Source organism: Saccostrea echinata, unplaced genomic scaffold (genome assembly GCF_033153115.1).
Source record: "Saccostrea echinata isolate AGI-Se365-2 ecotype Australia unplaced genomic scaffold, CSIRO_AGI_Sech_v1 ptg000001l, whole genome shotgun sequence".
Taxonomy (NCBI): Eukaryota; Metazoa; Mollusca; class Bivalvia; order Ostreida; family Ostreidae; genus Saccostrea; species Saccostrea echinata.
Genome location: NW_026889750.1, coordinates 18406692 through 18432124, shown reverse-complemented (window position 1 = coordinate 18432124; position 25433 = coordinate 18406692). Strand labels below are relative to the sequence as shown.

The 25433-nt window shown below is 34.4% G+C and overlaps 3 protein-coding genes across 5 annotated transcripts; 1 reads left to right on the top strand and 2 right to left on the bottom strand.

Moving 5' to 3' along the window:
- Window positions 1-20052, top strand: LOC133195247 (C-type lectin-like). The gene is made up of 4 exons (XM_061331106.1): window positions 1-49; window positions 865-1116; window positions 14198-14389; window positions 19814-20052. The coding sequence occupies exons 1-4, from the start codon at window positions 1-3 to the stop codon at window positions 20050-20052; spliced, it is 732 nt and encodes a 243-aa protein (XP_061187090.1).
- Window positions 6365-11665, bottom strand: LOC133194547 (beta-1,3-galactosyltransferase brn-like). Of its 3 annotated transcripts, none has more exons than XM_061330637.1 (3): window positions 11635-11665; window positions 8607-8771; window positions 6365-7797 (listed from the first exon to the last, which is right to left on the bottom strand). In XM_061330637.1, exons 2-3 carry the CDS (start codon window positions 8699-8701, stop codon window positions 6735-6737), a joined length of 1158 nt encoding a protein of 385 aa, XP_061186621.1. In that variant the 5' UTR covers window positions 8702-8771; window positions 11635-11665; the 3' UTR covers window positions 6365-6734. The 3 variants fall into 3 exon arrangements, with proteins under 3 accessions (XP_061186621.1, XP_061186554.1, XP_061186505.1); XM_061330570.1 differs by having other exon boundaries at window positions 11604-11645; XM_061330521.1 differs by lacking the exon at window positions 11635-11665 and adding an exon at window positions 11453-11533.
- On the bottom strand, window positions 20017-25433 carry LOC133186531 (beta-1,3-galactosyltransferase brn-like). The gene is made up of 2 exons (XM_061321766.1): window positions 25322-25433; window positions 20017-21214 (listed from the first exon to the last, which is right to left on the bottom strand). Exons 1-2 carry the CDS (start codon window positions 25354-25356, stop codon window positions 20137-20139), a joined length of 1113 nt encoding a protein of 370 aa, XP_061177750.1. The 5' UTR covers window positions 25357-25433; the 3' UTR covers window positions 20017-20136.

The following is a 25433-nucleotide window of genomic DNA, read 5'->3' as shown; positions in this document are numbered from 1 at the left end:
ATGGCCATCAAACTTTTGCTACATACAATTGCATTTTACATGAAAGGATGTAAGGTTGGACGAAGTCATTTGCCATAGCTGTTTAGAGTGTTAGAACTATTCTTTTCAATTTGATTACGTGTGGATATGTCCTAATGTGACCTGTAGATACCATAACACGCATGCGCATTCAGCATCTGAGAAAAACTTAAGCACGCGCCTATAGAAACACTTCAAATGAGAGATGCAGACGGACTTCCCACTCAAAATGAAAATTTGTAAAAAGGATTTGTTTGTAATTTTTCTTGCTTTCATATTTAAAGGTAAGCTCCTAGTGAATAGTGGACTGTAAAGAAGAAGAGTTATGTTTCTAATTCTTTTCATTTTCAACCACTAAAACTTAACGAACCTTTATTTACTCCATGAGAAAGTTTCAATAATCAATCTTTTCGCATTGAATTTTGAAAATACATTTTTAAGTAATTCACAAATTCAATCAAGTTTAAAATGTGTTTTTCAAAACTGAAGTTTAAGGTACATGTAGCAATTCAGAAGTATTTTTCATTTTTTTAAAACGCCCTACTCCCATGAGAAAGATATTGTACCTGAATGGAAGAAAACACACATTCATCTTATTTTAAATGTTAAGTGCGTTGGTATTAGACTAACAAGTAAAAAGACTTTCACTAACCACACTACAGGTACATGTAGTTAGTTACAACAAATCTGTTCAAAATAAATACATGTATTATTTACATGTTTACTGAATGTTCAAATTTCAAATTATATAGGCCATGAATGCCTAAATTACATTATAATGTATTATAAAATGTTACCATAAAGTTAAGGATCCTAAGTAACATAGATTTTTAGCTTTATTTTCAGTTACTCTAAGTAGAAATTCTTTCCTGTGGCATGGAGTGCCGGAATGGAGGAACAAGTTAGCCCATGGAGACTTTCTATGGCAGTCACGGGAGCGTAGCAAGATTATATGTTCCTACCGTTGTCTACAGCACAAGTCTTGTGTTTCTTTTTTCTACCAGAGCTCGACACAGTACTGCCAGGGTCATTCATCTGTGTTCCTGCACTTATCTGATGCAAGTAGTAAAGATTCATCAGAAACAGTGTATTTCAAAAGTAAGACTTAGTTTTTGTTGTCATTGTTTTTTTTTAATTTGTGGTGGAGGAGGGTACAAAATAAAGACAGTCGCGTCAACTCCTGGTGATACTATCCATTCCAGAATTTTATTGATATGCGTACATCTTACTGGTTGATCGCGTGGTTCAGTGGTTAGAACGTTTGCTCTAAGGTTGCGGAGGCGGAGTAACGAGTTGATCCTTACGTCGAGGGTTCGAATCCACTGTGTGACGCGGAGACCCCTCCTTCGAACCGAGGTCTCGTGTCGCAGTAGGTGCTGGCACAAAAAATATCCCTCATTGCTCAAAGGCCGTAAATGCCAAGTACAGATCTAAATTTGCAGCCCTCCACTGGCAATTGATGGCGTCTCAATATGAGTAAAAATTTTCGAAGGGACGTTAAACAAAGAAAAACATCTTATTGAAATAGCAAATATATACTATTGACTATTGATATATTAACAAGGGGATGCATGTTAAATCGATGTATAGGCCAACAGATTCCTTCCAGTTTCATAACCTCTTTATATATATATATATATATAAATTTTCTCCATTATTGCATATTAAAACAATATTGTTGTCATCTGAAGCAACACCGTAAAATTCATGTTCACTGTTGTTAGATCCCGCCTTATTATCTCCAAAAAATGGACAAGTGTTTAACGTCAACTGTTTCATTGCTCTTCCATCTTTGTAACGTACGGAGTGAATATACTATGGTGGCATATTTATGCCATCAACATAATTTTTTATCAACATAGCATATCATGACAATTCAAGATAACTATCTCGTCAAGTCATAATAACTTTCTGGTTTGTCGTCAAACACCGACTTTTATCTTGTCCAGGCAAGATAAGCTATCGTACTTTTTGCGATAGCTATCTCGACAAATAGAGATAATATATCTTGTATCGTGACTATAAGTTCTCTCCTCATGTCAAGATAGCTATCGCTACAAAATATGCCACCATAAAATACAATACTAGTATTTTACATGTATGTTCTCTCATCCACTTTTAACGTTGATTGATTGTATGGTGTTTTTAGTTCCCATTCGAGAATATTTCACTCATATATAGACCTATACTCGGCACTCAGCCTTTGAGCAGTGAGGGTTCTTTATCGTGACGTGGGACCTTGGTTTTTAAGGTCTCATCCGAAAGACCCGTGACTTTCATTTCTAGTGCCAGGAGGTTGGCGAAGGAATACGTCTTAGGTTTGAAGTGGGCGGGAGAATCGAACCCGGGCCTCCCGATCACAAAGCGAACGCTCTATCACTAGGGTACCGTGACCGGATTCCACTTTAAATGAATAACTAAAAAATATAACTTTAAACAAGCATTCTGAGAGTGTTGCAATAGCAATACTAGTCCCCTACCGGCAAGTGTAATCTGGTTCCCGTTAAAAAAATGAAAATACCATAATTCCATCAAAAATCAATGAAGCGGAACGAAATGCTAACCTGCTCTATAACTCATCAAGGTAAAGTCACATACCAAAAATCAGCTCAATATCTGCAAATATTTAGGAAAAAAGTGCGGAAAACCCTGAAAAATTGAAAAGGTCGTAATTCGTCAAAAAAATCAATGAAGCAGAACGAAATGTAAACTTGATCTGTAACTTATCAAGATACACTCACATACCAAAAATAAGCTCAATATCTGCAAGCGTTCAGAAAAAAACTGCGAAAAACCAAGTGGGACAGACTGACAGACAGAGGGACAGCTAGACACCGGTAGGGGACTAATAATAGGACGTCTTTCATTGTTTTGTTTTTTAGGGTTGACGGTTGCAATCATTGAAAAAAAAAGTTAAAAAATTATCCGCTATTGTCTCTTTTTTCTGCATTGTTGGCATTCTGATGCAAGTTACAAATTTGTCGTATTTCCCCCTATAACACATTAAAGACAGCATTTTATTAGTCAACTACCGGTGAAACCTGAAGGGACTATAGGTTTCCTCTGAGTCTGTCCATCCATCTGTCTAGCTGTCTCTCTATCTGTCCCACTTGGTTTTCCGCACTTTTTTTTAAACGCTTGCAGATATTGAGCTATTTTTTTTTTATATGTGACATCCTCACAATGTCAAGGTTTTGTGATTTCGGAACTCCACACAAACCCTTGACATAAGTCGTTATTTAAAAGTTGGGCTAGAAAGCTACTATTTCATTTGTTCCTGGTCTAGGACTGGAACCAATCAGAAAACAGATTTTATTGTAGTTATTAAAAAGTTTTGTAAATAAATAGACTCGTCTTTAAAATGGAAAGTGCCAGTATTGTAGGATTTGTGACTAGTTACTTTAAATAAAACATCGGGGATTGATTTTTTGAAGATCGTCCTCCTTACAATCACGAAAGATATGCTCTGGAGTTGGGCAATTTGATAACGACAGATTTGAAAAAAATATCTTCTCACTGGTTAGTTTATAATTACCCATTACGTCATGTGTAACTACAAGCCCAACATTTAAATAACGACTTATGTCAAGGGTTTGTGTGGAGTTCCGAAATCACAAAACCTTGACATTGTGAGGATGGATATGTGAGTGTATCTTGATGAGTTACAGATCAAGTTTGCATTTCGTTCCGCTTCAGTGATTTTTGATTTACTCTCAGAATGCTTGTTAGTCCCCTACCGGTGAAACCGGAGGGGACTATAGGTTTCCTCTGGGTCTGTCCGTCCGTCTGTCTGTCTGTCCCTCTGTCTGTGTGTCAGTCTGTCCCACTTGGTTTTCCGCACTTTTTTCCAAAACGCTTGCAGATATTGAGCCGATTTTTGGTATGCGAGTGTATCTTGATGAGTTACAGATCAACTTTGCTTTTCGTTCCGCTTCATTGATTTTTGACTCAACTACGACCTTTTCAATTTTGAAGGGTTTTCTGCGATTTTTTTCTAAACGCTTGAAGATATTGAGCTGATTTTTGTTTTTTTTCAATTTTGAAGGGTTTTCTGCAATTTTTTTTCTAAACGCTTGAAGATATTGAGCTGATTTTTGGTATGTGATATTACCTTGATCACTTATAGATCAATTTTGCATTTCGTTCCGCTTCAATGATTTTTGACGGAATTATGGCATTTTCAATTTTTAACCGGAACCAGATTACACTTACCGGTAGGGGACTATATTGCTAATGCAATACTCTCAAAATGCTTGTTGTTTAAATTATATATGTACATTTCTTGCTGATGATTGTTTGGTGATGAACAAGATCATTTCAAGGCTTATATATTGTGTCACGCCATGCGTGTACTTATGAAACGCCAATTCAAATTAACAAATAATCAAATAATTGAATATGCCTTTAATTATTTGAAGATATAATTAATTGAATTCATTTAATTTGATCTCAGCTAAAATTCTGTTAAAGATCTTTTCTTATAATTCATACTGTATCTTTAATTCTTGATTAATTCATTGTTCTTACTTATAAATAATCTTAATAATTGAATTGCTCTCTTTCAAATAAATGAGTGATAGAAACTGACTCGAAGAAGTCGAAAATGTGAAGTTTACAGACAGACGAACGGACAGCGAGACACGGACTGCAGACAAAGTGTGATCAGAAAAGCTCACTTGAGCTTTCAGCTCAGGTGAGCTAAAAATCAAAAATGCATGGCCGTAGGAACCGGAGGGAGCACGGGAAGGGGGGGGGGCTTTGTTTTTGGCTTGACAAGGAATTTTGGTAGTTGATAGTGTCCCCCCACCTGAAAATGTATGGCTGTGTCCCCTCAAAGTGAAATTGCTTCCTACGGGCCTGAAATGTTACAAATTTGTACTACTATAACTATATAGATTTATCGAATCAAAAATAAAGTAAATGTGTCTTATTTTCAATATCTTCTAAAATAAAAAAATTTAAAAAATTCGTATAATTTTCAAGAATCTGATTGGAATGTGGTCTTTATACCTGCCAAATTCTAGAGAAATTATGTTAAGAATTCATTTGAAAAGCCTTTATTTAATAAGTTTGTGAAAATCTTTTCGTTTATTATTACATACCTTGGAGCCTTTTACTGTTATAGACATATTTACTGTACATGTACAGCCTTGAGCCTTAATTATTACACACAAAAGTATCGGATAAAAGTTCTTTCAACTAACTGAAACTTTTATAATCAACGACTAATTTCATATCTGATGGTTAATACTTTTACATTATATAGCAAATTAAATGAGCATTCTTAAAGAGCTTGAAAGACTTTCCATTAGAAATTTAGTGAAATTATAATGCAATTCTTTATAATTTTTTTTTATTAAACATCTATCACCATTCAAAACCCCAACAACTTTTGTATTGCACAGCACACTGAAAAAACACAATGAGATCATACAATATAATGAATACAAAAAATAAAAACAATTAAAAAAAATGGATCATTACAATTAGGTAAAAAAATTAAAAATGCCACTGAATGGGCTTGGTGGGAATGTAAAGCATTTATATACATAATAAATCTCATGACTTGCATTAAATTAAAGCATATCAAGAGTTTAACCTTGGTCCACATTGAACACTGATAGGCCAAACCCAAATCAGAAAACTCTGTGTACATTTTGCATTTCAAGCTTTGTGACCTTCATGTTTGGAAATCATTTCTTTTCCAAATAGATTTAATACAGTAACGCATTTAAAGGGTAAATTCATGTTTCTCAATCAAATGTGAAATGTACATTTTATAGCAATGTACAATTCATAGCCCCAACTGTGTGAATGTGTTGTCTGATGACTGATGAGCCTAAATTGCTGGAGATGCATCAAGTCTTTATTAAATGAGACATTTTCCATACTTTTCCAATTCCATTATAATCTCTAACACAAAAAAGTGTATGCTTCGACATTAACTCCCTAATGAAAGGCCTCTGCCATCAATGAAGTTGCACAAATACCTAGTAACAGCTTCATTAAATATAATGCTAGCATTTTTTATGCTAGCACCATTGACTACTTGTGTGTCAGCAGTTTTAATACACATTGTATTGAATATTTTTTTCTAAATAAAAATTCTTTTGTTCCAGATGCTATTGCATATACATTGCATACATTTAATAATTATCCTAGAGCTATATTAATTTCAACACCAGAGGTCATTGCCATTTTCAATATATGGCATGCAAGGAATAGTTTTCTAATAATTTCTAATAATTTTCTAATAATTTACTATGTCATATTATAAACTGCTTGTGATTCACACATACACATGCTAAATGATCAAAATTGAAATTTCAAATAAGAATTTGGCAAATAAGACACAGTATTTAATAAAGGTCATTGCATGAATTTCAAAGAAAAAAAATTGACAGAGACTATACATATTCCTGTACAACAAAGAAGCATTATAGTAAGTACATGTAAGTATACATAATGTATGGCACAAGTCTACCAGTATTACACAATGCCCATGTACTTCTCACTTGAACATCTTTTCCCCATCACAATGAATGGGATGTCATTATAATACACAAACATTACCTTCTGTTTAGAAATGAATCACAGCTTTATGATCCTGTTTCTTTTGTAAAAAAAAAAAAAAACCAGGAAGTTCCTTTGTGCATTTGAGAATGCAGTTATTTTGACAGCATAGCTTTTTATTCCACTTTGCTGCTTTGAACACTTTAATGTCCTGGCCTGTTTATGTCATTTACACATACTCGCATAATATAATCTATGGAAATCGTGTTTGTTTGGAGTTCTCTATAAGCTTCTTGAAAGAGCTCTGAGGTTGAATATCCATGATCGGATATAAAACACGGAATGTATTTAGCATGTGGACTGCCATTTCCTAATCTTATGAGAAAGCTGATATCAGAGGGCACAATTCCAACTTTCTGTGCAACAATACCTAGATACACATCATCCTCTCTAAAGTGGGGGATGTAAGGAATGACTTTCTGAAATTTATTTATTGTTGCTTTGTTAAAGAAAACTGTTCCGGACGGTATGTATGGAGGAAAACAGTCAAAGGGATAATCTTCCCAGGACACATAATGTTTGTCGGAAAAATCACGGATGGGAAATGGTTTTTCCACCAGAAATCCACTATAAAGATAATCCACATTACTTCTGTCAATAGAGCTAAGATATTTCAAACTGTTTTGCATGTTAACAAACATGTCATCATCCACAAACAAGATATATTTTGCAGAATTACAGTATTTTGTAATCCAGCTAAATGCCATCTCCATTTTGTATGTATTGCTCCAGTAATTATCTTGGAAATCCTCCTGGATTATGTCCTTAAACACTTGATTTTCATATTCTATAGAAGCTTGTTGCACTTCTGAATATCCAAGGATAAAAACCAGACGCCGATTTTCTAAGCTGGCTTCTTTGCCCCATGTCTGTCTTATGTAAAGCCTATTCTTGTAGTTATGTGTAGCAGATTTTACAAGAGTTAGAAGATAAATCTCCTCATCATTTTCACATACAGTGTTTGCCACAAATTTATATCGAAATGGATGAATGTTTAATGGATCAATACTAATGTTGTCCAAGTTTTTGAATTTGTATGGAGTATAACCGAAATCAGTCTCGCACCTAAAAATGATTTCATTCCTTTCCAAAGAAAAGCACTTTGTTACTATAAATATCACAAGTCCTATAAATAGCACTTTGATGTGCCATTTTTTGTAACGACAAAATTTCCTGATGAAGATTGATAAGAGTGCCCTCTGTATTCTGTAAAGAAAAAAACTGCTCATTTTACATTAAAATCTAATGTATACTATTGATACTATATAATGGGTATTTTCTGCAACTTGAATTCTTTGCAGTTTCATGAATCCACTAAAGCTATAGAATTCTGACCTCTGTACATACTATTTGTGGGATTCATCTGAAGTACAATTAATAAAGGGATATATTTAAATATTTTGTGATTTCATTTTCTGTGAATTTGACAGAACTATATAATTCTGCCAAAATTGGACAACTGCATTATACACTATGTTTTAATCATCCAGAAATACCTTAATGAGGGGAGGGGTTTGGAATTAAGTGGTCAAATGTAGTTTTCTATGCCACCAGAAATATTACATTCATGCTAAGAAATAAATCTGTGTAGAAATTTACAATACCTGGTACTTATCAGATCTCAGTCACTAAATAAAAATTCACTCAATGTTTGTTAATCCATGTACTTAAGTGATAAGCATTCACATCTGTTGTGGGTAACTTATCTTAATTAACTTTCATGATCACCTTTAAATTTCATGCTGAGAAACATATACATTTAGCTAGGATGCAATGATTTTGAGTACTAGAAACCTTTCATGTTAATCTACATTTACACAATTTTAAATTTTGAAATTGGTACATGTATATATGAGAGATCAATGCTTCTCTTTAACATCTTATTTAGCCAACAGAGAATGTTACCCACTGAGAATGTGAATACTTAGCAACCCTTCCACTTTGTCTTTTGTAATTGTGATTCCATTTATTTTGTAATGGCTCTATCATAAATACACTAGTTTTCTTTTAATTACCGTCTACATAGATGTCCAGCCTCCATGCAAGGTGAAGGTTCTCGAGAATGGTTTCCGTAGTGAGACCAAGGCACTTCAACATAGTGTATTCTCATCTTTCATATTCGCACTGTTGGGTGTAAAAAATAGCCTGATCAAGGTCTGTTGCCATATACATCTCTGAATCTAGCATTGAGATAAAGAAAAAAAGTATATTTAGCTAAGACTGACTAAATGTGCCACCTATAGAAAAAATTTAATTGTACATAATTATTTTGCATAAAAAAGTGCACCGTTTCTCGATTTATTTCTCTGTATATTTAAACTGCAATCTAAAAATATTACTGTGTGTTCCTAATATATTCCTTCACTATTTCCATATCAAAATATAACCATTTTCAGTAGCCCTCCTGGGCCTGAAATTGAGACCATCCAAAATTTCGCCTATTTATACTGCCATTTTGGATGGCAAGACAATTCGGTCCAAGTGCGCCGAGCAGAGGTCAACTACAATAGTAGTTGATAATTCTTTGAAATCTAGCTTTTCTCCAGTTGAGGCAAGATTTTGGAGAAATACATCCAGAACTGAGAACAAATTTTTGTGCACAATAAATGTACATTTTTTTTCTATGGGTGGCACTGTAGCTCTCCAGTCTGTCTGACTCAATATTTTTTTCGGAGAGCTACAGTTCTACAGCTACTGTGATTATTATAACTTATACTGGCCATGAGGATAATAGCAAGTTCACTGAACCCCAGGAGAGCAACAACTTCCCAAGGAGTAGCTGAGGGAAATATATATCGTTGCTATCGAGGGAGACAATAAACTTGCTTTTGTCCAAATAGTCAGTAAAAAGGTGTTTTATTATACCGAAGTAGACTTTACTTGCATGTTTAATGTCATGATCAGGATAAAACCAGAAGAGATCCGAAATTAAATGGGAGGGTAATAGAATGCTGGTGGTGAATAGTTTGATGACTATTTCATCGTGGGCAAATACCACAAAAACTATTCCATGGTAGGAAGCTGTTAATTTAGAAAATAATTGCAGGTTTATTCATCAGGGAGGTATAGTATAATAAACACTGTTATAACATGTATAAGTCATTAGGTGTACAAGCAGGATCTTGATTGACATTGCCAAGAATTAGACCCATTCAAAGGACCCATTCCCAATTCAAAAAAAAATAATACCTAATTTCCCAATTAACCGTGCTAATTTTTCCAATAGTCATTTTACACATATATAATTGAATATATTGTAGTAGGAAAGGAGAAACGCATGAAGGAAACATATGGCTGGACCGGGAATTGATCCCGGGACCCCTGCTGTACTAGTCAGGTGCTCTAACCACTGAGCTATCCAGGCCGAAGTCCACGGTCCATAAAGCCAGAACTCCTACAACATGTACAATATTATAAATAAACACTGATAAACTTTCTACTCGTATTTCTCTCTACTGCAGAATAGAAATTTGGTTGATAACAAACATCAAGAACCCAATTTTATTTTATAATGATTTTATGTACAATGATTTTCCCAAATCCCCCAAAAAGTAGGCAATTTCCCCAATTTTTAGCCCCGGCCCCAGTCCCCAAAAGGGTAGACAGACATCTCGGCCCAATGACACGTCGGCCCGTCACGTTTGACACCTCGGCCCTGACAGGTCGGTCCAAGATAATTGACACGTCGGCCCATATAAAATACACCTCGGCCCAAGCAAAATTTTGTGATAGAAGGAATTAATCCAGGGTCTGAATTGATATTATTATATAATAGATATAATTATTCTTTCTGACGATTAAACAATTTTCTTCACAAAAATCAAATTGAGAAGGGGGTGTCTTTGATAGATAATTGGTTCATTTCTATAACTAAAATCAGATAAGTCCTTAACTTGCATCTCTCTCTTGTGGAAAATGCCCAATATACATGATATATATGCTACATGTGTAATTATTTATACTATATTTCAATTTACTAGCAATTCTTTCTTACGATTTCTATTATAATTTTAAGAATCTACATTATCGAATCATTTTGCATTGTTTCTCTGATGATTTGAAACGTATGAGATAGGTCAATAATCCTGAAAGAAATGAATTACTTTTAAACTTTTTTTGTGCTTGGGAGATTAATGTGAGAATAATCAGATGCATCCTTCATGATTTTTTTGAACCTACATCTAAAAAGTTCTGTAAACTGTTTGATAAAATATTAACTTTCGTAAAGGAGAAAATATTCAATGGATGTAAATGTACTATCTCACAATTAAGCCTGCTCGTAATTAACCCCTCATTGTCACCAGTATGACACGCACTTGAGACTACAAAAGATGCGCCGCGGTATCTTGTTTGTTTATCAGTTAGCACTTTAATTAATTCATTGACCTATATACTAAGTATGAAGTTAGTATAGGTCCCTGATTAATTGTCTTCTCTCTCCTCGATTATTAAAATTACCAAAAAATTCTTGACCGTTTATTCATAATTTTTTCCAGTCAATATTTTATTCAAGTTGCAAATTGGAAATGTATGTTAATACATTTCATAATGAAATTCTGCTTGGGCCGAGGTGTCTTATAGATGGGCCGACCTGTCTTAAATCTTGGGCCGACCTGTCTGAGCCGAGGTGTCATTGGGCCGAATGTCGTTGGGCCGAGGTGTCGTTGGGCCGAGGTGTCTGACATTCCTCCAAAAGTGGTGCGAAAGCTCTGACATGGGCAGCTGATGGGAGGAGGGGGGGGGGGCTGCAAAGGCCGGGAATAGAAAGAGGAGGGGGAAATAGATGAGGAATGGGGATACAGAGAGAGGGAAGTGTTGAGTCGAAAGAGAATGAAGACAGCGAGTAGGAAGCAGGACATACCCTCAAACATCCACCCACACACGCATGGTAACGATTGTCAATATGTTCTAACATTCAAGTTTTAACACAGTACTCATGGAACTGTTCTACAAAACAGAACACATAATTTAAACCAGACTTTAATAAATATGTCACTTTGAATTTATCTTACCTTAATTATTAAGACTTAATCAATATTTTACCTGTACAGTGTACAGCAGTCACCATCATACCATGGGCAGACAACCATAATCTGAAATTCTAAACTATTACCCAAGTTTTTCTGGACCGAGTTCCGTTAATGGCATCTAAGATAGTTGTCTCGTCTTCCGAATTAAATAAAAATTTATTTTTAAAAATTTATTATAATGAATTTATTTTAAGAAAGTATGCACTGTATTTTTATCTAATGAAAGGCTGTATTTTAAAATTGTATCGTACCACCATTATAGCAACATTCGCTACATGATCGCCATTCCCGTTGTCAATTTTTAAGTGAATAGTGAGTTGCATCCTGTATGCACGTGTCAACATGCAACTTATTTACGTCAGCTTGCGAAAAAAGTAAGGTTGCATGTCAACATAAATAAGCTACATGTCAACACAAATAAGTTACATGTCAACGTAACTGAGAACTTTGCGTGTTAAAATGCAAGGGAGGAAATATGTTTAAACTTTTGAAATCAACATGTGCATAAAAATTATTTCAATAAAAAATGTGCATTTGACAGTTTTCCCTTTCTTTATTTTATTTCTTTATTATCTTTTATTTTTACTTTATTTATTTATTATTTTTATTTATCTATTATTATTGTTTTTTTTTTTTTTTTTTTTTTTTTTTTTTTTTTTTTTTTTTTTTGCTTGCTTGCTTGTCAAAGTTTTTTAAGGGAAGTTGTCAAATTAACTTTTTTATTATTAGTATATTATTTTTTATTTATTTATTTATTTGCTTGTCAAAGTTTTTTAGGGAAGTTGTATTTTTTCCCCTGCCCCCCCCCCCCCTTTCCAAAAACGATATTAGCCTGTTAAAATTATGTTGAAAGTGAGAAAACATACCTCGTCGCTGATGATCTATTACATGTATAACGAACTTGGCCGATCTATTATGACGAACTTGGTCGCTTTCTTCTTTGAATTCAAAGAAAAAATCGCATTATAAAATTAATTTTGGTTGAAGGTATTAGAATCAGAGAATTGTATAAGGAAAAGTATTTACCACGATATGCTTGAAACAATTGAGACATGTCCTTGTACAAAATATAATTAGCTACTTGTAATTAGCTAATGTAAAATATTTATTACTTTAATTAAGGTTCAGAGAAGCTTTGTATTGTCAAAATATTACATTTAGAATCTGTTTGGTTATATATAAATTGTTAAAAAAAACAAAAAAGATTTACGGATTTTTTAAGCAAAATTGTGATGCCTTATCTTTCTTCGAATTTCCTCTATCGTCTTTATTTAAATGAACATTATGGGTACTATGGTGGCCAGAGAAATAAATAATTAATTTTCTCGATGGTAAACGTCCACACGATAAATAGATTTTTTTAAAACAATATATATACTTACATTATGATTATATTTTTTACTGTCAATTAAAAAAATGTCGATATGATTGCCTTGTAGTTTACATTCGTGACTTTTTAAAACAATTTTTTAATAATATTTCGTAGCATGAATGATTTTTTAAGAGATATCGCTGAAAATGTTTCAGTTGACGAATTTTATATTAAAGTATAAAAATTATTTTGTTTCACTCAAAATTAGACAAGGATTACTAGACAGACATCTTGTGTAATGCAATGTGTATATTATTTTTGGCATACCGAGCATTGGGGCCGTCCAGGTAAATAACACCAGGAGGCCTGTTTTACAAAAGAACTTAAATTACGACTAAGACCAAAATTTAATTTGGCTTATTACTTTCTATTTTTCATTAATTTGAATATGATTTTTATCTGTTTAAAAAGAATTTAGAAAGATATTTTTTTCTAGGAATTTTAAAAAGAATTATCAATTAATTTTGCAATATTTTAAGATCAAATAAAGTTTTTGGTCTTAGTCGTAAGTTTGTTTGTAAAACGGGCTCCTATATTACCAAGACCGACTCCCTCTCCTCGGGTAATCAGACGTTAAAAAGATTTGGTCTTTATAGTGTTTTTGTACAGATATTTAAGAAATAATTTGTGTATGCAATCCTAGATTGCAATTCCTAGATTAAAGTCCTTAGAATAATAATTTAACTTAATAATACAACAGAAAATCACTGTTCTTTTAATATAAAAAGATGCATTTTTTAATGAAAGCGATGATGCTATATTTTCTATACAACTTCAATATTTTCTGTTCTTGTGTTTTTTCGCGTTCACCTGATCGACTGAAAATATAGGTAAATTCCTACAGAAAGCAGAAACACTTAGAGAGATTCACTATTGTAAACTAAAATTTTGTTGTTGTTGTTGTTGGAAATTTAATATACAAACAATATTATGGAAAACCAAGTGTATGTAAAAATATTTTATGTATGTACATTCATTAAAATGCAATACTTCTGTATTATATAACATCAGGGACCTATATACTAAGTATATAGGTCCCTGATAACATTTATTTTGTAAATGCATAATGATAATTTGGTCTGATAAGCCATAATGGCTTAAGGAATAAATAAACAAACACCGTTAATGATTACGATGGGTTGTAATATGGGGGGGGGGGGAGGTAGGTGTTGATGATGTAATCCTTTTGGTTTTTATTTTCTAGTCGCATGTAAAGGAGGACCCTCCTACATATATGACCGTGGGGCCAACACCTGCTACAGCGTGAAAGAGAAAAGGGGATCGTGGTTCACAGCACAGTCTTACTGCAATTCCGAAAATTCATGGCTTCTGGATTTGAGTGACGATCAAATTTCTTCTCAACTAATGACGAAATTCAATGATCACCGCGATCCTTGTATGTAACCTTTATTTATAAACCAGTCTTTCATTTTTAAAAGAAAAATTGGTTATTATTGTACAGGAATTCGACAATATATCAATCCGACTTTTGAAGACCAGACACCCTATAAGAAATTAAGTTAATGCTTACAGCTGAAACGACATGCATGTTTTCGAAATTAGTGCGTTTTTTTTGTTTTGTTTTGTTTTGTTTTTTGTTTTTTTTTGCTAATTTGAGCTAGGCTCCCAGGTGAGCTTTTTGACTAAAAGGTCTAGAATCTTATTCACAGTTCTAAATATCTTTCAGTTCTATTAATAGACTTTTCATGTCTTTTTCGTACGTAAAAAACTAATAACTATATCAAGATATGTTACTTTTTTTTTTCTAAAATGCCTTTTATGGCGTATAGGGTATCAATTAGGTCTTAAAATCAGTGTCTACCTAGCTGAGCGATCAGGTATGGAAACAATGTAAAATCCATAGGCGCAACATGAGATAAAGCGGGGTAATGGGGTATCGCATGAGTTGAACAACAAAAATGTCAATCCTTCCATTCTTACAAAGCTACTACAATTAACAATTTGGTCCTAGATACGTGTTCGCAATCTCTAGCAGCAAATAAAAACATTTTAGTCTCTTTCGGGCATTTTCCTGTCTGCACACATAATTTTTTCAATAGCTCGGTGCTCCGCCAAGACGTTCAATAACATTGCCATTTTTGACTTCGTTTTGACGCATTGATTATCTATAATAAGCGATAAAGCAGTCATAAATCCCTCTAATTCAATTAAAAATTTCGCCAAATGACGTTTCATGAATATTGTAGCCACAAGTGAATTAACATAAATCCAAGGCCGTAACTACCATTGAGGCAAATGAGGCAAATGCCTCACTAAATTTTTTGGAGTTTTCTGAAAAGTGAAAACATTTAACTTTATAGTTCAGTTATAGTTCAATATGGTGAATTGTGTGAGTCTTTGTACTAAATTAATATTTTCAGCTTTGGTTTCATTTTCTGTAGGCCTAAATCGATCATCTCGCCAGGTGCTTCATTATAGTTTGAAAAGTATTAAAACAATGATTCAAAACGTGATACTTTGAAAGATGAAGTCCTTAATTTGCTTAAAGGTTTCGGGAACCCTCTACCCCTAGAACCCCCATCAGAGTTCTACCGTGGACCAGCTTAGGATTCAAGTAGACCCCCGAACCGTTGCCTCTCTAAAAATTTGGGCCTAATTATGGCCTTGAAATCTTTTTATCCCATGTTTACCCCTTTATCCCGTGGATATCACTCATTGGACTTTTTTTTAGCTCACTTGAGCTGAAAGCTCAAGTGAGCTTTTCTGATCACATTTTGTCCGTCGTCCGTCTGTCTGTCTGTCCGTTCGTCTGTAAACTTTTCACATTTTTGACTTCTTCTACAGAACCACTGGGCCAATTTCAACCAAACTTGCCATGAAGCATCCTTGGGTAAAGGAGATTCAAGTTTGTTCAAATGGAGGGCCAAGCCCTCTTTCAAGGGGAGATAATTTGGAATTAGTGAAAAAATAATGGCATCATTTAAAAATCTTCTTCTCAAGAACCACTGGGCCAGGAAAAATGAAACTTATGTGGAAACCTCCTCAGGTAGTGAAGATTCAGGTTGTTCAAATCATGACCCCCGGGGGTAGGGTGGGGCCACAATGGGGGATCAAAGTTTTACATAGAAATATATAGGAAAATATCTTTAAAAATCTTCTTCTTAAGAACAGCAAAGCCATGATTGGTCATATTTATATGGAAGCATCCTCAGGTAGTGTAGATTCAAGTTTGTTCAAATCATGACCCCCGGGGATAGGGTGGGGCCACAATGGGGGATCAAAGTTTTACATAGAAATATATAGGAAAATATCTTTAAAAATCTTCTTCTTAAGAACAGCAAAGCCATGATTGGTCATATTTATATGGAAGCATCCTCAGGTAGTGTAGATTCAAGTTTGTTCAAATCATGACCCCCGGGGGTAGTATGGGGCCACAATGGGGGATCAAAGCTTTACATAGAAATATATAGGAAAATATCTTTAAAAATCTTCCTCTTTAGAACAGTAAAGCCATGATTGGTCATATTTATATGGAAGCATCCTCAGGTAGTGTAGATTCGAATTTGTTCAAATCATGACCCCCAGGGGTAGTATGGGGCCACAATGGGGGATGAAAGTTTTACATAGAAATATATATAGGAAAATATCTTTAAAAATCTTTTTAAGAACAGCAAAGCCATGATTGGTCATATTTATGTGGAAGCACCCTGAGGTAGTGTAGATTCAAGTCTGTTCAAATCATGACCCCCGGGGGTATGGTGGAGCCACAATGGGGGATCAAAGTTTTTCATAGAAATATATCTATAGGAAAATATCTTTAAAAATCTTCTTAAGAAAAGCAAAACCATGATTGGTCATATTTATATGGAAGCATCCTCAGGTAGTGTAGATTTAAATTTGTTCAAATCATGACCCCCAGGGGTAGGGTGGGGCCACAATGGGGGATCAAAGTTTTACATAGAAATATATAGGAAAATATCTTTAAAAATCTTCTTAAGAACAGCAAAGCCATGATTGGTCATATTTATATGGAAGCATCCTCAGGTAGGGTAGATTCAAGTTTGTTCAAGTCATGACATCCCCCCCCCCCCCCCCCGGGATAGGATGGGGTCACTATGAGGGATCAAAGTTTACAGAGGATTATATAGGAAAAAATCTTTTTGTCAAGAACAGAAAAGCCATGATTAGTCAAATTAATATGGAGGCATCCTTGGGAGTGTAGAATGAAAATTGTTCAAATGAGGGCCCCTGTAGGTAGGGTGGGGCCACAATGGGGGATCAAAGTTTTACAAATGAATATATGGGAAAAAATCTGCTGCTCAAGAACAGCAAAGCCATTTGTTATAGTGATATGAAAGCATCATTAGGTAGTTTAAAATTCAACCCCCCCCCCCTAAACTTTTCAATACTGAACTGATTTTTGCTTTTTTTCCTAGCCAATGTGCTCAGGTGAGCGATGTGGCCCATGGGCCTCTTGATTTTCATATCCCACTGCTGTGACGTCGCAATGGTTTTTGAGTGAAAGTGGTGAAGTAAAATAAAGTAGATTCCTATATAAAAACGGTGTAAAATATTGATAGTGATGCATAAAACATGGGATAAAAAGAAACTCCCATGATTTGTAGCTGGATGATTCTTATCCAACTCGTTGTGTGTTTTTATCCCCTTGCCATGGCTCGGGGATAAACACACACACACACACAACTCCTTGCCTAAAAACCATATCAGCTTTGTTCCCATTTTGCCTTAACTGTAAAATTTGCTATTCCCATTTCGCCTTAGTACCTTCTGGGGTTTATTAAGGCGAAATGGGAACTTGTGTAAACATACCGGTATAATAATGCGTACAAGTATTGTTTGCATTGCATAGCAAAATATTTCAAATCATATTCATAATTATCCAACTATAAATCATGGGAGATTCCATAGGGACTTGTCTTTCGGATTGTTAAATGTAAAATAAATTAATAAAATTTTGAATCTACTTAAAGATACACTTCAAAGTTGTTAAAATAAAGATTCTGACACTTTCAGTCATGAAAAACCACGTTTAAAAAAGACATACAACACCTATATACATAAACTCTAGAGTTTATGTGTATAGATGTGGTACGTCTTTTTTAGAGTTTGATATGCTCTATCTGTGTTATTCTATCTGTGTAGTGAAGTTATTCTATTAAAAACTGGATGGGAATCTTGACATTGGTGACCTTGACCTCCTGACCTTAAATTTTGAGTACCTGAGCCCAAAATCTGTGAGTTTCTTCCTTTCATTATCCTAAGATTTGGCTATATGTAGATTATATACCCAAACAATAATGTAACAGAAAAGTGCTAAAAAACAGATGGACAAAGTAATTTGTTTATTGCATTTCATCCAGAGAAGACCACACACACACAAAAATCAATTACAACTACAATAATGCTGCTTAATGTGGCAAGATGAACATAATGTTCCATTAAATGATCTACCAAGCATCTTTCTTTACTACTCACCAAAATATTAACAGCAGTGAAGGAGAAGCTTCAGGAGTACTGTGCAACAATATATTTGAGAAGTGGTGTAAATCAGATGTGGATACTTAAAAATTCCAAGGAACTTTTTGGAAAATTTGAAATCACAAAATTTTACCAAAATCAGTAACATGAAAACTGACTTTTCAACTCTGTATACAACCATTCCTCAATTAAGATAAATTAAAGTCCAGGCTTTTTGACATCATTGACAGCTGCTTTTTCAATAAAAATGGAATGGAAATTTACTTACCTTGTCATTGGTCATTTGCAAAATTATTTTGTTAAAAAACATTCTGATTGTACACACAAGTACTCTGAAGTTGATATTAAAAAGATGTTTGGGTTTCTGATTGACAATATCTATGTGGTTTTTGGAGACCAGGTCTTCCAACAATCTGTTGGAATTCTCATGGGTACCAATTGCGCCCCCTTGTTAGCAGACCTATTTTTGTATTCATATGAAGCAGAATTTATTCAAAATCTTATACAAGAGAAAAAGAAATCTTTTGCTGTGGCCTTCAACTCAACATTTAGATATATCGACGACATATTATCAATTAACAATAGTTATTTCCGTTCATATGTCAACACGATATATCCCAGTGAGCTTGAAATAAAAGATACCACAGAGTCTGACACATCTGTTTCATATTTGGATATTTTTCTAGAAAAAAATGTTAATGGTAATCTAACAGCAAAGCTTTATGATAAACGTGATGACTTAACTTTTCAATCGTCAACTTCCCTTACTTATGCAGCAATATACCCTTATCACCTGCATATGGGGTGTATATCTCTCAGTTGATTTGATACACAAGAACATGCTCTAGGTATGAACAATTTCTAAAACGAGGTAAGTTATTGACAAACAAGTTGATGAAACAAGAATATCGACAGTCTCGTTTATTAAAGTCATCATTTAGTAAGTTCTATGGTTCATACAATGACCTTGTCAGCAAATACAATCTATCATTAAGTCATTTGCTGACTGACGTTTTTCATACTAATTGTTAGGCCTTTATTTACACACTGAATTGTCGACAGATTTTTTCGTTATTTACTGAATATGACAAGGAGCACACGGCAGGTGTGACAGGTTGGCAGGGGATGCTCACTCCTCCATGTCACCTGATCCCACCTCTGATGTTTTTGGAGGTCCGTGTTTGCTCTGCTCCCAGTTTGTTTTGTTTCAGTGGACTTTGAGCTTGAACACTGTTCGTTATCTCCATATTTCATTAGACCAAACTGCCATACATTGTTTATCTTTACCGGTACTCCAACTTTGTTTTTCATTTTTAAAATCCATGCCTATCATCTAATCTATCCATTTTCTTGATCGCAGATTTTGCCTACTTTTGGTTCTGGATTGGATTAACCATTCAGTCAGATGGACGCTTCATTTGGAGACATTCACAACAACCCCTAAATGGGTCAGTTTATTGGTTGCCAGGGCAACCAGATAATGCCACTGGGAATCAAAACTGTGTCTACATGAGGAATCATGGTGGTAAATTTCTTTGGGATGACATAGACTGTATGACAGACTTTATCGAATTCATTTGTCAGTCTGATGTTGTTTAAAGCTCACGAGCAAAATCCCTGTTTTTTTTCCAGATATAATGCCATATATAAAACATATTCACTAAATAAATTAATTCTGCTGATTCACAGCTCCTTAACTTTACTGCTGTGTATGCATACCTCCATGATTTTTTCAACTGTTAAATTTTTGGAGTGTGTCTCATTATAGGCAGATTGAAACATTTCTAATGTTGTGTATCCATGATCAGAAATCAAGCATGGCAGAAACTTGAGATCTGATCTATCATCTCCCAGTCCAATTAGAAAATTGATTTTTGATGGTGTAACTCCAGATTTTTGAGCAACCATGCCTAAATATACATCATCCTCTCGAAAATGAGGAATATATGGCATCAATTTTTGAATTTTTCGGATGACAGCCTTGCTAAAAAATACTGTTCCAGACGGTATGTATGGAGGGAAGCAATCCAATGGATAATCCTGTCGGGATATGTAATGTTTATTAAAGTAATCTCTTGTGGGAAATGGTTTTTCCACTACAAGTCCACTGTAAAGATTCTCCACTTTTCTTTCATCCACAGAATGAAGATATTTTAGAGTATTTGGCATATTCAGATACATATCATCATCCACGAATACAGCATATTTGGCATTACTACAATATTTAGTTATCCAGTTAAATGCCATTTCCATTTTGTATGTGTTGCTCCAATATCCATCTTGAAAATTTTCTTGAATGATGTCATTAAACTGTCTAGACTCTGATTCTACTTGTGTTTGGTCTTCTTCATTGTATCCCAGGATAAAAACCAGTCTCCTATTCCCCGAGTTACTCTCCCTTCCCCAGGTCTGTCTAATGCAGTGTCTCTTGTATGAGTTTTTAGTTGCGGACTTTACCACTGCTAAAAGATATACCTCTGGAATGGTATTACACAAGGACTCTGCTAAAAGTTTGAACTTATATGGGTGAATATTAATGGGACTGATGGTTATATTGTCTAAATTGTCAAACTTATATTTGGAATATCCATAGTCTTTGCTGCATGTGTAGATGTAACTTTCGTACACCATGTGTCCAAAGTAACAAACGCTTATAATGCAGAATACTGAAAGGCTAAGGAAAAGCCGATTCAAATTCCTTATTTTTGAGTAACTAGAGATGAGGTTATGAATTCGCATAGTTGGGACTAGCCTGAGGGATCTGTAAAAGATAATCAAGACAATCAATTAACAATCAAATGTTTGTGCTTTTGAAAATGATAAGAATCCATCATTCCAACTCCAACCAAATGCTGCTAAAATTGTAATAAACTGAAAGTAGATGATGTATTATCACATGGAATTTCTTATTTTGTATTAATATGAAAACATTATGCATGATATCTGCAGTTTTTTAGCAAGTCTAGTATGTATTTGATATGATAATATCTTTACTGTGAATTACAAAGTAGTGGTAATGGTTTCAAGTGCTTGCTGGATAACTCAATAGGGTATGATATATCTAGCAATGAGTTGTACCTGTTTTTTCCATTCATTTTTCAATTGTTATAATTTGATGCTAGTCACAACTTGGACATATTCTAAATATTTGTATCTTGAATTATGCACTGAAGGAAAAAATGAAATAGGATTTTCGGGTTTGGACAATTTTCAATTTCTTTTTTTTTTTTTGCTTGTCAAGTTTTTTTCAGTTTTTCAGTTTTTTTCTCTTTCAATTAGCCCCCCACCCCCACCCCCTTCAATTTGCTTCCAACGCCTATGCAATATATCAAAAAGAGCACAACCGCTGATCCAAAATTTGCAATTATATACTTATAGAACTATTTCAATCTGAAGATTATAAAACATGATTCAATTTTTGGATCACAGAGAACATTGCATTTTCACAAAGCCTGTTTTCAATACCTGGGCTGCTTTCAGAGGAAACTTTGTTGTAGGAAATGAAAGAACTAAGTCTCTACTTTATATTGATGCTTGAAATGTGACACAGAGTGTTAGTCAATTTACTGGTATATATTTATGCATATAGTGAACCTAGCTCTTTAACAATTGATAGGGAACAGAGGGCTATATCCTTAAATAATATTTTATGTCTATATATATGGACACATTTTCAAACACTTATTAAATTATAAATGCCTTACATGCATCCCACATTGGCATTAGTTGTCCCAGTAGTCTGTTGTTAATTAGGAAGTGATCCTAAATTTTTAAACTGTCATCTACAAACCTGAATTCAAAAACTGACTCAAAGAATTATGGTCAGTCAATCCAATTTTGTGTATCAGGTTGCTTTAATAACTAATACAAGAGGCCCATGGGCCACATCGCTCACCTGAGCACATTGGCTAGGCAAAAGCACAAATCAGTTCAGTATTGAAAAGACCGGGACCGGGGGGGGGGGGGGGGGGGGGGGGGGGGGGGGGAGGCTTGAATTTTAAACTACCTGATGATGCTTCCATGTCAATGTAACAAATGGCTTTGTTGTACTTGAGAAGATTTTTTAAAAAAATTCCCATATATTCTTTTGTAAAAATTTGATCCCCCATTGTGGCTCCTCCCTATCCCAGGGGTCATCATTTGAACAAACTTGAATCTACACTACCTGAGGATGCTTCCATATAAATATGACTAAACATAGCTTTTCTGTTCTTGAGAAGAAAAATTTCTTCTTTATGTTCTTATGTTAAACTTTCCATTCCCCATTGGGCCCCACCCTACCCCTGCGGGTCATCATTTGAACAAAATTGAATCTACACTACCTGAGGATGTTTCCATATAAAAATGACTAATCATGGTTTGCAGTTCTTCAGAAGAAGAAATTTTCCTTTATATTCATTTGTAGAACTTTGATCCTCCATTGTGGCCCCACCCTACCCCCGGGGGTCATGGTTTGAACAAACTTGAATCTACACTACCTGAGGATGCTTCCATATAAATATGACTCATCATGGCTTTGCTGTTCTTGAGAAGATGATTTTTAAAGATTTTTCCTATATATTTCTATGTAAAACTTTGATCCTCCATTGTGGCCCCACCCTACCCCCAGGGGTCATGATTTGAACAAACTTGAATCTACACTACCTGAAGATGCTTCCATATAAATATGACTCATCATGGCTTTGCTGTTCTTGAGAAGAAGATTTTTAAAGATTTTTCCTATATATTTCTATGTAACACTTTGATCCTCCATTGTGGCCCCACCCTACCCCCAGGGGTCATGATTTGAACAAACTTGAATCTACACTACCTGAAGATGCTTCCATATAAATATGACTCATCATGGCTTTGCTGTTCTTGAGAAGAAGATTTTTAAAGATTTTTCCTATATATTTCTATGTAAAACTTTGATCCTCCATTGTGGCCCCGCCCTACCCCCGGGGGTCATGGTTTGAACAAACTTGAATCTACACTACCTGAGGATGCTTCCACATGAATATGACTCATCATGGCTTTGCTGTTCTTGAGAAGAAGATTTTTAAAGATTTTTCCTATATATTTCTATGTAAAACTTTGATCCTCCATTGTGGCCCCACCCTACCCCGGGGGGTCATGATTTGAACAAACTTGAATCTACACTACCTGAGGATGCTTCCACATGAATATGACTCATCATGGCTTTGCTGTTCTTGAGAAGAAGATTTTTAAAGATTTTTCCTATATATTTCTATGTAAAACTTTGATCCTCCATTGTGACCCCGCCCTACCCCCAGGGGTCATGATTTGAACAAACTTGAATCTACACTACCTGAGGATGCTTCCATATAAATATGACTCATCATGGCTTTGCTGTTCTTGAGAAGAAGATTTTTAAAGATTTTTCCTATATATTTCTATGTAAAACTTTGATCCTCCATTGTGGCCCCGCCCTACCCCCGGGGGTCATGATTTGAACAAACTTGAATCTACACTACCTGAGGATGCTTCCACATGAGTTTCATCTTTCCTGGCCCTATGGTTCTTGAGAAGAAGATTTTTAAATGATGCCATTATTTTTTCAGTAATTCCTAATTATCTTCCCTTGAAAGAGGGCGTGGCCCTTCATTTGAACAAACTTGAATCCCCTTTACCCAAGGATACTTTGTGGCAAGTTTGGTTGAAATTGGCCCAGTGGTTCTTGAGAAGAAGTCGAAAATGTGAAAAGTTTACAGACAGACAAACAGACGGACAGACAGACGGACTGACAGACAAACGGACAGACAGACGGATGCCAGACAAAATGTGATCAGAAAAGCTCACTTGAGCTTTCAGCTCAGGTGAGCTAATAAAGAAAAACCTCTAGAACAATCTCTTAAAAGGACTACATTCTGTAATGACCAAAATCTGCTTTAAAATCTTTTTTTTTTCAACTTTCAAGGAGAATTTTTTTTCTAAACCAAGGGGATATTTGGAGGACCTCAAAGCTTAAATATTTTCATCAATCATGATGTTGACACTAAAAGTTAGATACAATATGTGTGAGGTCAACAAAATATTTAACTTAAAAATTAACTTTTGATACAATGTGTACTAGAATGAAATATACCAATGAAATATGTAAATATACATGTGTTACATTAAATGTTTAAATTTAAATAAGTTTAAACTTATCTATCTATAACTTAGGTATTGTAACACATGTGGTACATGTAGTATCAGAACAAGTTTGCCCTCTGTGAAAAATTTCATCAAAACTGAACAAACTTTGTGCATTTTGCCCTTAGTCTTTTTTTTTTTAAGTAACATACATTAAGTCCAAATAGTTTTTGACATATAAGATAGAGAATGTCAATAATTTTCTTCAATCAACAATATACTTTGTTAATTCAGATTTTTTAAATTCAGTTTTTACAATTGTGCACATTTCAAGAGATTTATAAAATTTGACTTTTATGGGAACAGGAACATGCCTTTACTGTACACAGTTCTTTCAATCAATTTTTTTGCAATGCTTCTTGTCCATGATGCCCTTGTTTTTATTTGTTAAATCATTGACTACATGACCATTTTAAATGTCTGGATACTTAATTGAGTCATGAAAAAGAAATATAATAAGGTGCATATATTATTTTTGAAGTTGTCAAATCTCTGAAGCAACAAAAAAGTACCCACATTATACATTGTTATATGCAGGAAATCCATTTATCAATGAAAGAGTATTTGTCATGAAAAATATTTCTAATAGGAGCAAAATATTGCTTTACTTATAGCTTAATACCTTTGAAAATCCATATTAAGGAAAACAGATCCTCATAAACATTGAAATCAAATTTACCTGTAAAATCTAATACCACACCTGAGTAACACATTGAAATCAACTCAAATTTACCTGTAAAATCTAATAGCACACCTGAGTAACATCATGACTAAGATTTAAACCTAATGCGACTCCTGGCAAACCAAACTGTTTCTTTTGTTGAGCTATCCAGGAAGCATTATTG